The 15,077-nt window shown below is 37.7% G+C and overlaps 1 protein-coding gene across 6 annotated transcripts in view; it reads left to right on the top strand.

Annotated features, from left to right (window-relative positions):
* Positions 1 to 15,077, top strand: part of PHTF2 (putative homeodomain transcription factor 2) — a 196,694-nt gene that overhangs the window by 113,588 nt on the left and 68,029 nt on the right. For 4 of the 6 annotated variants that reach the window (XM_006834354.1, XM_006834353.1, XM_006834355.1 and 1 more), the window contains one exon: positions 7,245 to 7,301. In XM_006834354.1, the coding sequence (XP_006834417.1) occupies positions 7,245 to 7,301 (57 nt within the window). Of the gene's footprint in view, positions 1 to 7,244; positions 7,302 to 7,627; positions 7,640 to 15,077 lie in introns of all 6 variants that reach the window. The other 2 variants (XM_006834352.1, XM_006834356.1) reach the window with 1 other exon arrangement.

Genomic DNA, 15,077 nt, shown 5'->3' with positions numbered 1-15,077 from the left:
AGCCAGAGTGCTCCTTGGAGGCCAGGATGGCTAAGCTCTGTCTCTCATACTTTGGACATATTGTCTGGAGAGAACAGTCGCTGGAGAAGGATGTCATGCTGGGTAAGATGGAGTGTCAGAGAAAAAGAGGTAACATCATTGATGGCGTCAGGTGTGGCAGCGGTAGTGAGGTTGGCCCAGGATTGGACATTGTTTCATTCTGCTGTGCATGGGCATGGGGTTGCTATGAGTCGGTTCTGACTCGATGGCACCTGACAACAACAACAACAACACTTTTATAACAATCTTTAGTATGTCAGAAACCCTTTTAATAAATATTTATTTGTTGTTGTTGTTGTTAAGTGCCGTCGAGTTGTTTCCGACCCATAGTGACCCTATATAGGGTTTCTGAGGAGCAACTGGTGAGCTTGATTGAACCACCAACCTTGTAGTTCTAACGGCTTTGTAGTCTGGTGCATTAACTCTCAGCGCCACACCAGGACTCCAAATCCATTTGATACATCTGAATGATCAACACTGGACTATGAAGCACAAGGTCAGCAGTTTATACTCACCAGCTGCTCCCAGAAACCCTAGACAGAGTTGCTATGATTCAGAGTCAACTTTATGGCACTTAATATCCACTATCTCAATTTCTTCATTTTTTTCCCTGCCTTTTTAACCTTATTTTACTACCACTTTCAAGACTCTGCCCCCTTCATTCTTTTGTTCTGGTCAGTTATCATTCAATCTTGACTTCTGTAATGACTCAAAAGTTCATCTATAGGAAGAAAGAGAAAATAAATTGCATCAAAAAAACAGATAATAGAGGTGGAATTAGCAGAAAATAAAGATATTTACAATCTTTACCTTGTAGCTTTTTAAATTTATATTTAATACCCTCTGTTCCCACTGGTGTTTTTTAGGGTTGGATTTTATTCACAAGTCCCTCAGCATTCAGAAAGTTTTTGTTATTTTACCCACGGCTTCATTGTAGAGTTTACTAGATTTTCTGCCTGTGCCATGTTAAACCTAGGGCTATTGAGTTCTAAATGCTGGATTATATTAAACCTAGCAGCTGAAGCCCTGGTGTGGGACTGTAGGATCAGCACTGGACTGTTCACCACAAGGTTAGTGGTTCAAACCCACCAGCCACTCCTTGAAAACCCTATGCAGGGTCTCTGTGAGTCAGAACTGACTTGCCAGTTACGCCAAGTGTTGATATGCATTTCTGATTGCTTAGGTATTGTTATTCTATTGTTGTTATTGCCATTGAGGAGCAGCTGATGGGTTTACCTTGTGGTTAGTAATACAGTGCTTATCTGTGCTGTTGTTAAGCCTCATCAAGCCAGTTCCAACTCATAGCAACCCTGTATAGGGCTTCCTAGGAGCAGTTGATGGGTTTAAACTGCTGACCTTATGGTTAACAGTCCAGTGCTTATCCTACATTGCCATGCTGTTCTCTTCTGTTGTTGTTAGATGCCATCGAGTTGGTGCTGACTCATAGCGACCCTATGTACAACAGAATGAAACACTGGCAGATTGTTGCATCCTCACAATTGTTGCTACGCTTGAGCCTATTGATGCTGCCACTGTTCCAATCCATCTTGTTAGGGGTTTTCCTCTTATTTTCTGAACCTCCACTTTACCAAACATGATATCCTTCTTCAGTGACTAGTCCCTCCTGACAGTATATTGAAAGTATGAGAGATGAAATCTGGCCATCCTGGCCTCCAAGGAGCACTCTGCCTATAATTCTTCCAATACAGAGCTGTTTGTTCTTTTGGCAGTCCATGGTACTTTCAGTATTTTCTTCCAACACCATAACTCAAATGCATCAATTCTTCTATGGTCTTCCTTACTCACTATCCAACTTTCGCAAGCATGTGGTGGTGATGGTTATGTGCTGTGGAGTCGATTCTGACTCATAACGACCCTTTACAGGGTTTCCGAGGCTATAAATCTTTACGGGAGCAGAAAGTCTCATCTTTCTCCCATGGAACAGGTGGTAGTGTTAAACTGCTGACCTTGCGGTTCGCAGCCTGATTCGTAGCCACTATGCTACCAGAGCTCCTTCACAAACATATGACGTTATTGAAAATACCATGGATTCCATCAGGCACACTTTAGTCCTTAAGCTGAAAGCTTTGCTCTTCAATACTTCAAAGGGGTCTTCTGTAGCAGATTTGCCCAATGCAATACATTGTTTGATTTCTTGACTGCTGTTTCCATGAGTGTTGATGGCCAACCAGGCAAAATGAAGTCATTGACAACTTCAATTTTTTCTCCATTTATCATGATGTTATTTATTGGTCCAGTGATGAGGATTTTTGTTTTCTTTACATTGAGGTGTAACCCATACTGAAGGCTGTGGCCTTTGATCTTCATCAATAAGTATTTTAAATCCTTTTGGCTTTCAGCATTCAAGGTTGTATCATCCACAGATCAGGTTGCTAATGAGTAATACTCCAATCCTGATGCCATACTTTTCTTTATATAATCCGGCTTCTCAGATTAACTGATCAACATACAGATTGAATAAGTATAGTGAAATAATACAACCCTGGTATACACCTTTCCTAATTTTAGACCATTCGGTGCCCCCTTGTTCTATTCTAACAACTGCCTCTTGGTCTATGTACAGGTTCCTCATGAGCACAATTAAGTGTTCCGTATACTCATTCTTTGCATTGTTGTCCGTAGCTTGGCATGATCCAAAGTATTATTATCCCTGAATTTAGGATCGCAGGACATGTATTTCCATGGCCATACTTGAGTCTCCTTGAAATAAATAAGACATTTAATGATTAAAACTATTGCTGCTGTTAAGTGCTGTTGAGTCAGTTCTGACTCATAGCAATCCTTTATGGGGTTTCTGAGGAGCTGCTGGTAATCTTGAACTACTGACCTTGTGGTTCAAACCGACCTTGCAATCTAGTGCATTATCCCGCAGTGCCACACCAGGACTCCATTCCTTATTTGTGTTGGTTTTTAATGAGAATCAACATAAGTAATATATACAAAATGTATTGTAGTAGTTAAACATAAATTTTAAAAAAATTTAGTTGAATTAAGCCCAGTACTTTTGGATTATCAATTTATAGTAGAATTACTTTGTGGACTCAGTTTCTATACTAACTTCTGATATTAAGGAAGGTAATTGTTCAGTTGAATTAAGAATTTAAGAGAGCAAGGAACAACTAGACACTGCAAGGCAGCTTTATCCTTAGGACTAACCAGTTGTTTGTTGCTTACCTACTACTCCTTAACTTTACTTTATAGAGAAGATGCAAGTTTTAGTTGCAAATAAGTAAGTTACTTTTTCTATGGGGCTTGGTTTAGATGTTACAAGATTTTAATTTCTAGAGAGTATCATAGATTATTTGAAAAAATAGGAAAGTGGTGAAAAAAAGAACAGGATTTACAGGACCAGGGAAATTATTTGAATAAAGTAATATATAAGAAAAAATAATAGAAATGAAAGGCTGTTAAGGAGTCATTCAATAAATTATTTTAGTCTGTCTTCTGGTGTGGTACCATAGGATAAGCCCTTGACCTCAAGGTTGGTTTGAACTACAAGGTCGGTGGTTCAAAATCACCAGCAACTCTTTGGAAACCTTTTACACAGTTTCCATGAGTTGAAACTGACTCAGCAGCACCTAACAACACTTCTTCATGTCTGTCTTTAAATTAGTCGTTAGTAGTGGAACGCCAGGCCTTCTCAATTAATTATATTTCTTGAAACAAGATTTTAATATAATTTGTAAGTAAGCGGACTTTTGGGTAGAGTGATATTGTGTCAGAAAAATTTCCTAAAAAATTTAATTTTTAACTAAGAAATAATGAAGATCCCTCATCATAACTATAGGCCATTTACCTATTACAGTGTCCTTTCAAATACAGGAAATTAAATGTAAAATGTAAACTAGAGATATTGTCTTTAAGTGTCATTGAGTTGTTTCCAACTCATTGCGACCCCATGTAGGATTTCTAAGGCTTTATCTTGGAAACCTCATCTTTCTCCTGAGGAGCAGCTGGTAGGTTCGAACCTTTCACCTTGTGGTTTGCATTCCAGCGCTTATTGTATTAAGTAATAGAAAAAGGCAAGTCATTCAAAGACAGCAAAGGGATATTGAATGGTTTGAAATCAGAAAGGTGTGTGCCAGGGTTGTATCGTTTTAACATACTTATCCAATGTTGATGCTGAGGAAATAATCTGAGAAACCAGATGCATGGAGAAGAATGTGGCATCAAGATTGGAGAAAAACTCAATAATCTGTGATATGATGATACATCCTTGCTTGCTGGAACCAAAGAGGACTTGATGTTTTTATTGATGAAGATCAAGACTACAGCCTGTATTATAGATGTACCTTGATGTAAAGTAAACAAAAATCCTCACAAATGGGCCAGAACATAACAGCATGATAAATGGAGAAAAGATTGACGTTGTCAAAGACTTCAATTTGCTTGGATCCACAATCAACACTCATGGATGTAGCAGTCAAGAAATTAAACAACATCTTGTATTCTGTTGCCAAATCTGCTAAAGACCTCTTTCAAAGTGTTAAAAAAAATTCTTTTTGAAGACAAAGGTGGGCCTGACCCAAACCATTGTATTTTCAATCAGCTCATGTGGATGTGAAAGTTGGACAATAAATAAGAAAGACCAGAGAAGAATTGATGCATTTGAATTATGGTATTGGATAAGAATACTGAAAGTATCATGGACTGTTCCTTAGAAGCAGGGATGGAGACATTGTTTCCCATTGTTTTGACATGTTTTCAGGAGAGAATCAGGCACTGGAGAAGGATATCATCAGGTAAAGTGGAGCATCAGTGAAAAAGAGGAAGACCTCCCCCCCCGCTCCCCCCCCCAATGAGATGGATAGGCTCAAACAGTAACAATTGTTAGGAAGGCATGACTGAGCAGTGTTTCTGTTGTGTATAGGGTCGCTATGAGTGTGGCGCTGTGGGTTAATGCGCCAGACTGCAAAGCCGTTTGAACTGCAAGGTCGGCGGTTCAAGCTTACCAGTTGCTCCTTGGAAGCCCTGTATAGGGTTGCTATGGGTTGAATCTGACTCGATGGCACTTAACAACAACAACAAATGTGGCTCTGGCATAATAGTGGTTACGAATCGGGCTGCAAGCCACAAGGTCAGCAGTTCGAAACTACCAGCTGTTCCGCGGGAGAAAGGCTTTCTGCTACTGTAAAGATTACAGCCTCGGAAACCCTATGCAGGGTCACTATGAGTCAGAACCGACTTCACGGCATATAACAACAACAACAACAACAAATGTGGCTCTGCAGGTTAACGTAGACTGCAAGCTCAGTTTGAACCTCAAGGGTTGGCCCTCAGAAACCCTATACAGGATCGTTGTGATTCAGAACCGACTCAACGGCACTTAACAACAACAGTCAACAACAATAATAGCAAAAAGCTAGGGAATGAACATAAAGAATGTATTATTCAACTTCCCCAAGTAAAGTTATAGTTTAGAGAACTTTCCAGCATCTAAGAGGAGTAGACATAGAAGCTATAGAAATTCTACTTCTTGTGGCTTTACCAGTGTCTGCAGTTGTTTTTTAATCACTTTATTTTCCATTTATTTATGTTAAGTAGTCTGTGTGTTTATGAATTTTTAATTGCTGTAGATAATCAGTGTTTTTATTTCTTTAAAAATAACTCCATAAAGAATTTATCACTTGGGAGCTTTTTCTTGAATGCCCCAAGGCTGTATAGTATTTGTGTTATTTAAAACAAAGCATTCTCTTAAGGCAGTGGTTTTCAAGCTTTAATAATGCATCCAAATTAATTACCTAGATGGATACTTTAAACTTTGTATTGTGAATTGAGTGGTGGTTTATTGAGCAGATCATCTGTTTAAATTTCAGCATATCATGCACTTTGTTCATATCAATTATTGCAATCAGTGTAATATCACTTATTCCATTTCTTCCTGTGTTCCTTGTTTCTATTCCTCGTCTTTTCCCAACCTTTCTGAACTTTGTCCATGGGTAAATGCTGCCCATTTGATATCAAATGATCAGCCATTCAATGTAGTGCAGTCCTCACTAGTGTTGTAGTTACTCCTGTACACTTTTCTATTGCTTGACTGAATATTGAGCCAGTTGTAGGCCTGAAGAGTGACCAAGGGCAATAGTCTCAGGGTTTAACTAGTCTCTTACCTGCCAGGAAGCCTGGTCTTTTTTTTATGATTCTGAGTTGTGTTCCACATTTTTCTCCCACTATATCTAGGACCTTCTAATGTGATCCTTTTCAGAGCAGTTGGGCATCATCTACTTCTTCTGGCCTTAGAGTTGTGGAGACTGATGCTCACATGTTCTATTAGCCCGTGGGAGTACTTGTTTCTATGCATTTTCAGTTTTCTTAACTCTTCTTTCCTCCACATTGGGAGAAACCAATAGTTGCACCTTAGAGGGCCCCCATGAGCTTTTAAGATCCCAGTTGCTACTCACCAAAGTAGGATGTAGAACGTTTTTGTAGACAATGGTATGCCAGTTGACCAGGGTATACCCAAGACTGTGATCTTGAGCCCCAGACCCAACAACTTATTATAGAGGATTTAAAAAAATGCAGACTGTTGAGTTTAATTCCCAGATTTCTACTTCACTAGCTATGAGAGTGGTGTGGTGGTGGTGGTTATGTGCCTTGGAATCAGTTTCAACTCATAGAAATCCTGTATAGGGCTTCTGAGGCTGTAATTCTTTACAGGAGCAGAAAGCCTTATCATTCTCCCATGAAATGGTTGGCAGTTTTGAACTTCTGACCTTGAGGTTAGCAGCCTGACTCATAACCACTACACTACCAGAGCTCCTTAGCTATGAGAGTGGTGGTAATGGTGGTGTGCTGTGGAGTCGGTTCTGATTCATAGCAATGCTGCATAGGGTTTCCGAGGCTTTATATTTTTATGGGAGCAAAAAGCCTCATCTTTCTCCCGCTGAACCACTGGCAGTTTCAAACTGCTGCCTTTGAGGTTAGCAGTCCGACTCATAACCACTATGCTATCAGAGCTTCTTAGCTATGAGAATAGTCATGATAATTTGCATTTCTAACACATCCCAAGATGATACTAATTTTGTTGATCCTGAAACCATACTTAGAGAACCACTACCATATGACATCTACCACAGAAGTGTGATAGCTGCATATAATCTATGCTGAATGAATGTCACATTGCTTCAAGTTTGGTGAGTCCCAACAATGATCATTTAATCTAGTGCTGTCTATGTTTTCCATAGATTGGAGCATATGATCAACAAATATGGGAAAAATCTGTTGAACAAAGAGAAATCAAGGTAACTCATTTATTTTATATATTCTGTAGCATAGTTGTATAAATTGATTGTTGATCACATTTTTATTTAGTTGGTTTTCATGTAATTTTAAAGTATATGTTAATTATTATATATTCTATCCAAACTTTTCCATAAAGAGGTAAACTTTTTATCATGATACATGCTTTTACCTGTTTTTTGATTTTGCCTTTTAGTTTCTTTCAGTTTTTAAATTTTTATTTCTAATGATGATTTTTTTTTTTGTCAGCTTTTTTCCCCTTTCACTTTTCACCTTATACTTCTAGTTTGCTTTTCCTCCCTTTTGATGCTGTCATTGCTCTGTACAGTTTATTAAACTGGTAAGTGTTTCAGGACATTTCCCGCCTGAGTGAGTCTGTGTTAGTGCTGCTCTGTTTACTTGAGATCTGCTGTTTGGTGCTACTAACAGAATGACTTGGACACAAAAAGAGTTGCTGAAAAGTTGGTTGATTATTTTAAAAAGAATTTATGGAAGTAAAGATTAAAGTGTGCTTTTGTAGAAGGCAGTTTCTTCTTGAATATGTAATCACCTCTTTTAGGCTGATAAGACATTCTCTCATAGGCTACATTGCTAGCATGAAAACTATTTTCTAACTAAATTTATTCTGTTTCTCAGCTATTATTAGTATTTTTCATTTGCATAGTTATTGCTAATCAGTTTGTTCCTGCATGAGCTAAATGTAATATAGGCCCAGAGAATGTAATTTAATTACTCCATATTTTCTGTTATGTGCAGAAAGATTTAGATTGAAAACCAATATCTATAATTATTTAAAGACCTGTCCTAAAGTATGCTTGTATTTAGACAGCTTAGCTATAATAAACAGCAAAATTCATTTTCATTTGTGAATTTGCATCTTTCAGTTATTTATATGAAAGATTAAAGCAGTTAATAGAGACTGGTAAGTATCTACTATGTATTCAATATAGGATTTAAATCATCGAGACAGAAAGGTGAAATAGATTATATAATTTTGTAAATGAAATATTTAATTACAAACAAGATAAATTTAATACGAAGACATGTGCAAGTCTCTATGAGGGAGTGCAAGGGGAAGCAGCCCTGAAGAGATTAGGGAAGTATTCACAGAGGAAGTGACTCATGAGCTGAGTTTGACAGACAAATTGGGGACAAGAATGGGGAAGACATTCTAGACAGAATGAAGGAGATATTAAAATAGCATAAGGATAGGGTTGCATAGCCAATTATTGTAATTTGTGTCAGTAAGTTATACACCTATAAAAGGTTCATTTGGCAAAAGTTATGTGCCAAAATAATAACAGCAAAACAGTAGCTGCTAAGGCTACTTATGTATAACCAAACACCTTGGATTTGGTTCCTTGGTTTGGAGGTTAGGGTATTGGTTTCATGGCACATCACAGTTAATTGGTCTCTAATAGCATGGTTAGTGCTTCTGTTCTGCGTCCTAGATTATTGCATAATGTTTGGGGCCTTAAAGGTTTGTAAGTCGCCATTCAAGGCGCAAGGATTGGTCTCTATTCATCTGGAGCAACATATGAAGAAGGAGAGTCAAGAATAGGAGGAGAATATGGAATGTGCAGATAATTCCCTCCAAGGAGCTCTGGTAGCGTAGTGGTTATGAATCGGGCTGTGAACCGCAAGGTCAGCAGTTCGAATACTACCAGCGGTTTGTGGGAGAAAGATGAGGCGATCTGCTCCCGTAAAGATCTACAGCCTCGGAAACCCTGTGTAGGGTTGCTATGAGTTGGAACCGACTCCACGGCACTTAACAACAACATCAACAACAATTAGCAACTTCTCCTTAGTCATGAGACCAGAAAAAAACTGGATAATGCCTATTACCATTATTGAACATTTGGATCAAAGATTCCATAGAGGGCCCTTGATCAAAAGGAGAGAAATGCAGATCAGAATTTAAAGTTCTCATGGACTCTGGACTTTCTGGAGCCATGAAGGGTAGATGAACCCAGAAACTTGCTTTGAGATCATCTTTAAAGCTTAAACCAAAAATATGTCTGAAATCATCATAAAACTAAGCAATAACTAAGTTTAAGTAGCAAAATAAAAGGTCAATATTGAGCATTATGCTCTTTTAAAAACGATATGGTATCAAATTGACAACAGCAACTTGAAAGATTAGTTAGCAACTTCAGGGCCCAGAGAATTTAGGTACCTGAGGAGGGTGAGAACGATTGCACAACTTGAAGAATGTAGTCAGTGTCATTGAATTGTATGTATAGAAATTGTTGAATTGGTGTATGTTTTGTTGTATATTCTCAACAATAATAACAAAATAATATAAATATAAATGAGGCAAAGAGAATAATTTATTTAAGAACCCTCAGAGGTTTGACTTGGTAATAGATTGGATAGAAGAAGGGGAGATTAGGGTGATTAAGAGTAAAACTAGAATGATAGATGGGAGTCAAATCATGGCTTAATCTGGAAAACACTCTCGGTTAAGAGACACTGAGATTTTAAGCAGAAAATGTAACCTGATCAGATTAATATTTTAATAAATTCACTCAAGTAGTAGTCCAGTTCTATAAGCACTGTATGGTGGGAAATACTAAAAGATAGATTCAGAATTCTGTTTTAAAAATGCTTGCAACACATAAAAATTTCTAGTAGTCAAGTGTAAATATAGATCTGGTGCCTGGTGGAGAGATTTGGAATTCTTCAGTATATTAAGTGTATGTGTATATTTGTGTAGATATGAGAGGGCCTCAAAAAGTTCTTGGAAAAAATTCCATTGTCTTTTAATTCCATTTTTCCATGAATTTTTAAAGTCCCCTCATATATGCATAAACAATGTATGCATGTGTATTACATATATATATGATATATATATATATGTATACATTTATAGATAGAGAGCAGTAGGTGTGTGCAATAAGCACTGGACTGTGAACCACAAGATTAGCTGTTTGAGCCTACCAGTTGCTCTGTAGGAGAAAGATGAGGCTTTCTGTTTCTGTAAAGATGCACAGCCTCGGGAATCCTATAAGGGACACAATGAGTCAGAACTGATTTGAAGACGCTTCTGTACAGGGTTGCTATGGGTTGGAACCAACTTGATGGCACTTAACAGCAACAACAATAGCAACAATTGTTTTTAAGTGCCATCAAGTCAGTTCTGACCCATATCGACCCTGTATACAGTTTCTGAAGAACAGCTGGTGAGCTTGAACCACTGACCTTGTAGTTCAAACCAACTTTGCAGTCCAGCACATTAACCCACAGTGCCACACCAGGACTCTAACTATATATATATATAAATAATATATATGTGTACGTATATATATCATAAATATTATATAGATATAGCCATAAGTGAATTTACATTAAATGATGAAACAAAAAGGCTGAGAACAGGACATTGGGAAACACTAACATTTGATTGGAGGCCACAGAAACATACAAGTGAAGAGGACAGAAGTCAGACGAGATCCATGAGAAAATAGTATGGAGAAAGTATCAAGAAGGGTGAAAAATAGTCAAGCAAATAAAGGCTGATAGAAACAGCCTCTAGTAAAATGACTTAAAATCTTTAAATCTCTTTGATTAGAAAGTCTTTAACTTATTGGAGAGAGAATGTTAAGTACTTGATAGGTTAGATTGCTAGTTGACACACAGGATGTGTTATAAAACTTAAAGCCTCAAAAATTATATACATAAATAATTTGTTTTTGAGGAATTGCCATATTGTTTTTTAAAAGGATGCACCATTTTACATTACCCTTGGTAGTGGTCAAGTTTTCCAATATCCCCACATCCTCATCAATATTTGCTATTTTCTGTTGTCTTATTTTTTTAAAAAAATTAAATCATTGACATTCTAATATAGGGATGAGGTACTGTCTTATTGCAGTATTTTTTGTGTGGTTTTTTTTTCAGTCTATATACAGTTGTCTTTTTATACAAATGAAATCATACAATGTTTGTTCTTTTGTGCTGGGTTTATTTCCCTCAGCGTAATGTCTTCATACTGAAGTGTGTATCAAGACTTCATTTCTCTTACTAAGTAATATTCCATTGTATTAATGTGTGATGTTTTATTTATTCATTCATATGTTGAGCATTTAGATTGTTATAACTTTCTGTCTACTGTGGATATTACTGCAAGGAACATTGGTGTACAAATCACTCTTTTTTTTTTTTAAAGTTTTTATTGTGAATTGAGCGATAGTTTACATGGGATAACATTGGTTTTGCACTCATCCTATCATGTTTTGTTTCATTGCAAGGATTACGATTCCTTCCATGCATCAGCATTTAACAGTATTTGCTTCTACTCCCTTTGTTTTTTTGATGTACACAAAAACACTCAGGCATATGTAATCCTTTAAATACCCAAACAACCACATTCTTCAAGCTAGCCTCCTGGCCTCCTGCACACAGCTTTCTCTTTCTATGAATCTAGAGTCATCAGCTGCTGTCTCTCTCCATGCCATCACCTCTGCCTCCATCTCTGGTGTTACTGCTTCTCTGGACAGGGTCTCATGATCCGCTCATGCTCTTCTCTCGTGATAGTCCTAGGATCCTCTGTTCCTGGAATATAAGATTAATTACTCTCCCCTTTATATTACAAAACTTCTATCTTTACAGTTGTGATTATTACAATTAATCATGATAACAGTTACTCAGTATTGAATCAAAAGAATCCTATCCCCATCTCCTTTTACCAGATCCATCTAGACAAGATGAAAACTATTCAGTGGGGTGTGGTATTGTTTTGCATCAAAATGGTTAATAATAATGAGTATCTTTTCATGTGTTGGTTGTCCATTTGAATATCCTCTTTGGTGAGCTATCTGTTCATGTCTTTGCCCACTATCTTTCTATTTTGAATGAAATCATTAAGAGTAGAAATTTTGTCAGTGAATTATTTCTTTGTTTTTCTTTGAAAAAAAAATCTTATAAACTGACTTAAAGGGGAAGTTTTAAGACTAGCGATTAGGATGTGGTTTTATAATATAGTTCAAAACATATATTAATAAAATATAGACTAGGAAATTAACCTCAGAAACTAAGTCAAGTAAAATGAAGATGTTGAGAAATAACATAGATGTATGTTTGTTATTGTTGTTTGTTGTTATTAAGTGCTGTTGACTTGGTCTGAACCATAGCAACCTTGTATATGGTTTCCAAGGAGTGACTAGTGAGGTTTAATTGCGGATTTTGTGATTCAGACCAGCTTTGCAGTTCAGTGCACTGACCCACAGAGCCACAACTAACTGTTTCTTGTTTAGGGACTTTTGTTGTAGTTTATAAATGCTGTTGAGTTGGTTCCAACTCACGTATAGGATTTCCGAGAAGCAACTGGTGGGTTTGAATTGCTGATCTTGTGGTTTGATATTAGGGACTTAAAATACTTAAAAATATTGATAGGAATAGGCAGATGCACTGCAAGGACAACCTATAACAAAGATATGAAAGACCAAATAAAACAGGTGCAGATAAAAATTCTGGCCCCTTGAACTTCAGAAGAAAGGTTAAAGAAGTGGATAGAGTGCTTGCAAGGAGAAGAAATCGAGCATGAGTGGTGAGAGAGGGAGACTGACTGATGAATAGCTGGCTAGATGGGGCTCAACTGTCTGGTGAGCAGCTTTAGCAACAGAAGCAGGCCTGGCAGAGCAGATTCACATAGTTGATGGGAAAGGTGTGATTCCTCCTTTTTCTCCATGCTCCCATGGTAACCAGAGGTATGGCCAATCCCCACCCTCATCTACCACCAACAAACCCTGCTCTCCAGGAGTTGGTAGCCACGTGGGTGGTTAGAAGCAAGGGCAGTGAGCTGGACTGCTTTTGTATGCTGCTTTGGTGCGTGGATGCAGGTGGGCTTGGCTCCAAGTGACTTACAAAACCCACAGAGCTACCAAATCAGCATTTGACCAGTCAGTCTGCACCCAGCTTCCCTGTGGTCCTAACAAACATTAAAACCAGTTCTATCAAGAGTCCCCATGAACTAATTCCAGATTGAGTGCCCTGAACATAGGTAGCACCAAAGCCGATAGATGCTTTCCCTTCCACAACCACTTTATGAGCTTTTTGAATTGCAGGAGCCCACCAGAGATTTGTCCCCTCCAAATCCAACAACTGCACTGTTGGATTTTACAAATATGACAACCCCACAATGTCCCAGAGAAAATAGACAATTTTAGCTCACACAAGGAAACGACAATGGCTCAAACAAGTGACCAAGATGCAGAGACGGGAAGCATCTCTGAAGAAATAAAGGTAATGAATGAACTTAAAAATAATTTAAAAGGATGGTACCTTGCAAGGATTGACAGAAAGATAGAAGAAAGCAAAGAGAACACAGAAAAAATAACTCTAGAAGAACTCAAGAAAATGCTCCAAGAACAAACAGAGACAAAATAAATGCAAATTTTGAAACTATATAAAAACTGCAATTAGAAATCCACATCTCAGCTACAGACAATACATTGAAAGGGCAAAGGAGTAGATTTAAAGCAATGGAATCCTGAATAAATGAGCTAGAAGATAAGTCTCCCAATACTAGTGTGCTAAGAAGAAAAATCAGAAAAAAGAGTGAAAAAATCTAAAGAAAGAACAGGAATAACTTATGGGTGATTGGAATTCCAGAACAGGGAGAGACAATGAAAAATATAGGAAAAATTGTCAGAGCTGTTGTAAGAAAACGTTGCTAACATCATGAAAGACGAGAAGATAAGCATATAAAAATCTAAAGGAACCCCAAACAGGATACTACTCAAAAGAAAATCACTAAGACATATTATATAATCAAACTTTCAAAAATCAAAGACAAGGAAAGAATCCTGAGAGCCTGTTTTTGTTATCAGGTTCCACTGAGTCGATACCAACTCATAGCGACCCCATGCGCAACAGAATGAAACATTGCCCAGTCCTACACCAACCTCACAATTGTTGCTATGTTTGAGCCCAATGCTGCTATCATTGTGCCAGTCCATCTTGTTGGGGGTCTTCCTCTTTTTCTCCCACCCTCCATTTTACCAAACATGATATCCTTCTCCAGCAACTGGTCCCTCCTGACAATATGTCCGAAGTATGAGAGATGAAGTCTAGCCATCTCGGCTTCTAAGGAGCATTCTGGCTGTAATTCTTCCAACACAAATCGGTTTGTTCTTTTGGCACTCCATGGTACTTTTAATATTCTCCTCCAAAGCCATAACTCAAATGCATCAATTCTTTTACGGTCTTCCTTATTCACTGTCCAGCTTTTGCATGCATATGACGTTATTGAAAATACTGTGGCTTGGGTCAGGCACACCTTTGTCGTCCTCAAGGTGACATCCCTACTCTTGAGTACTTTAAAGAGGTAAGAGGTCTTGTGCAGCAGATTTGCCTAATACAGTACATTGTTTAATTTCTTGACTGCTGCTTTCATAAGCATTGATGGTTGATCTGAGCAAAATGAAGTCTTTGACAACTTAAATCTTTTCTCCATTTATGTGGATGTTGTTTATTGGTCCAGTGGTGAGGATTTTTGTTTTCTTTACGTTGAGGTACAACCCTTACTGAATGCTGTGTGTGGTCTTTGATCTTCATCAGTAAATATTTTCCCAAGTCCTCTTCACTTTCAGCAAGCAAGGTTACATTATCTGCATCTCACAGGTTGTTATTAAGTCTTCCTCCCAATTCTGATGCCACATTTTTCTTCATATAATCCAGCTTCTTGGAATATGTGCTCAGCATACAGATTGAATAAATATGGTGAAAGAATAAAACCCTGGCACATACCTTTGCTAATTTTAAACCATTCAGTGTTC

This window comes from Chrysochloris asiatica, unplaced genomic scaffold, assembly GCF_000296735.1.
Source record: "Chrysochloris asiatica unplaced genomic scaffold, ChrAsi1.0 scaffold00010, whole genome shotgun sequence".
NCBI lineage: Eukaryota > Metazoa > Chordata > Mammalia > Afrosoricida > Chrysochloridae > Chrysochloris > Chrysochloris asiatica.
This window is presented reverse-complemented; position numbering and strand designations above follow the sequence as displayed.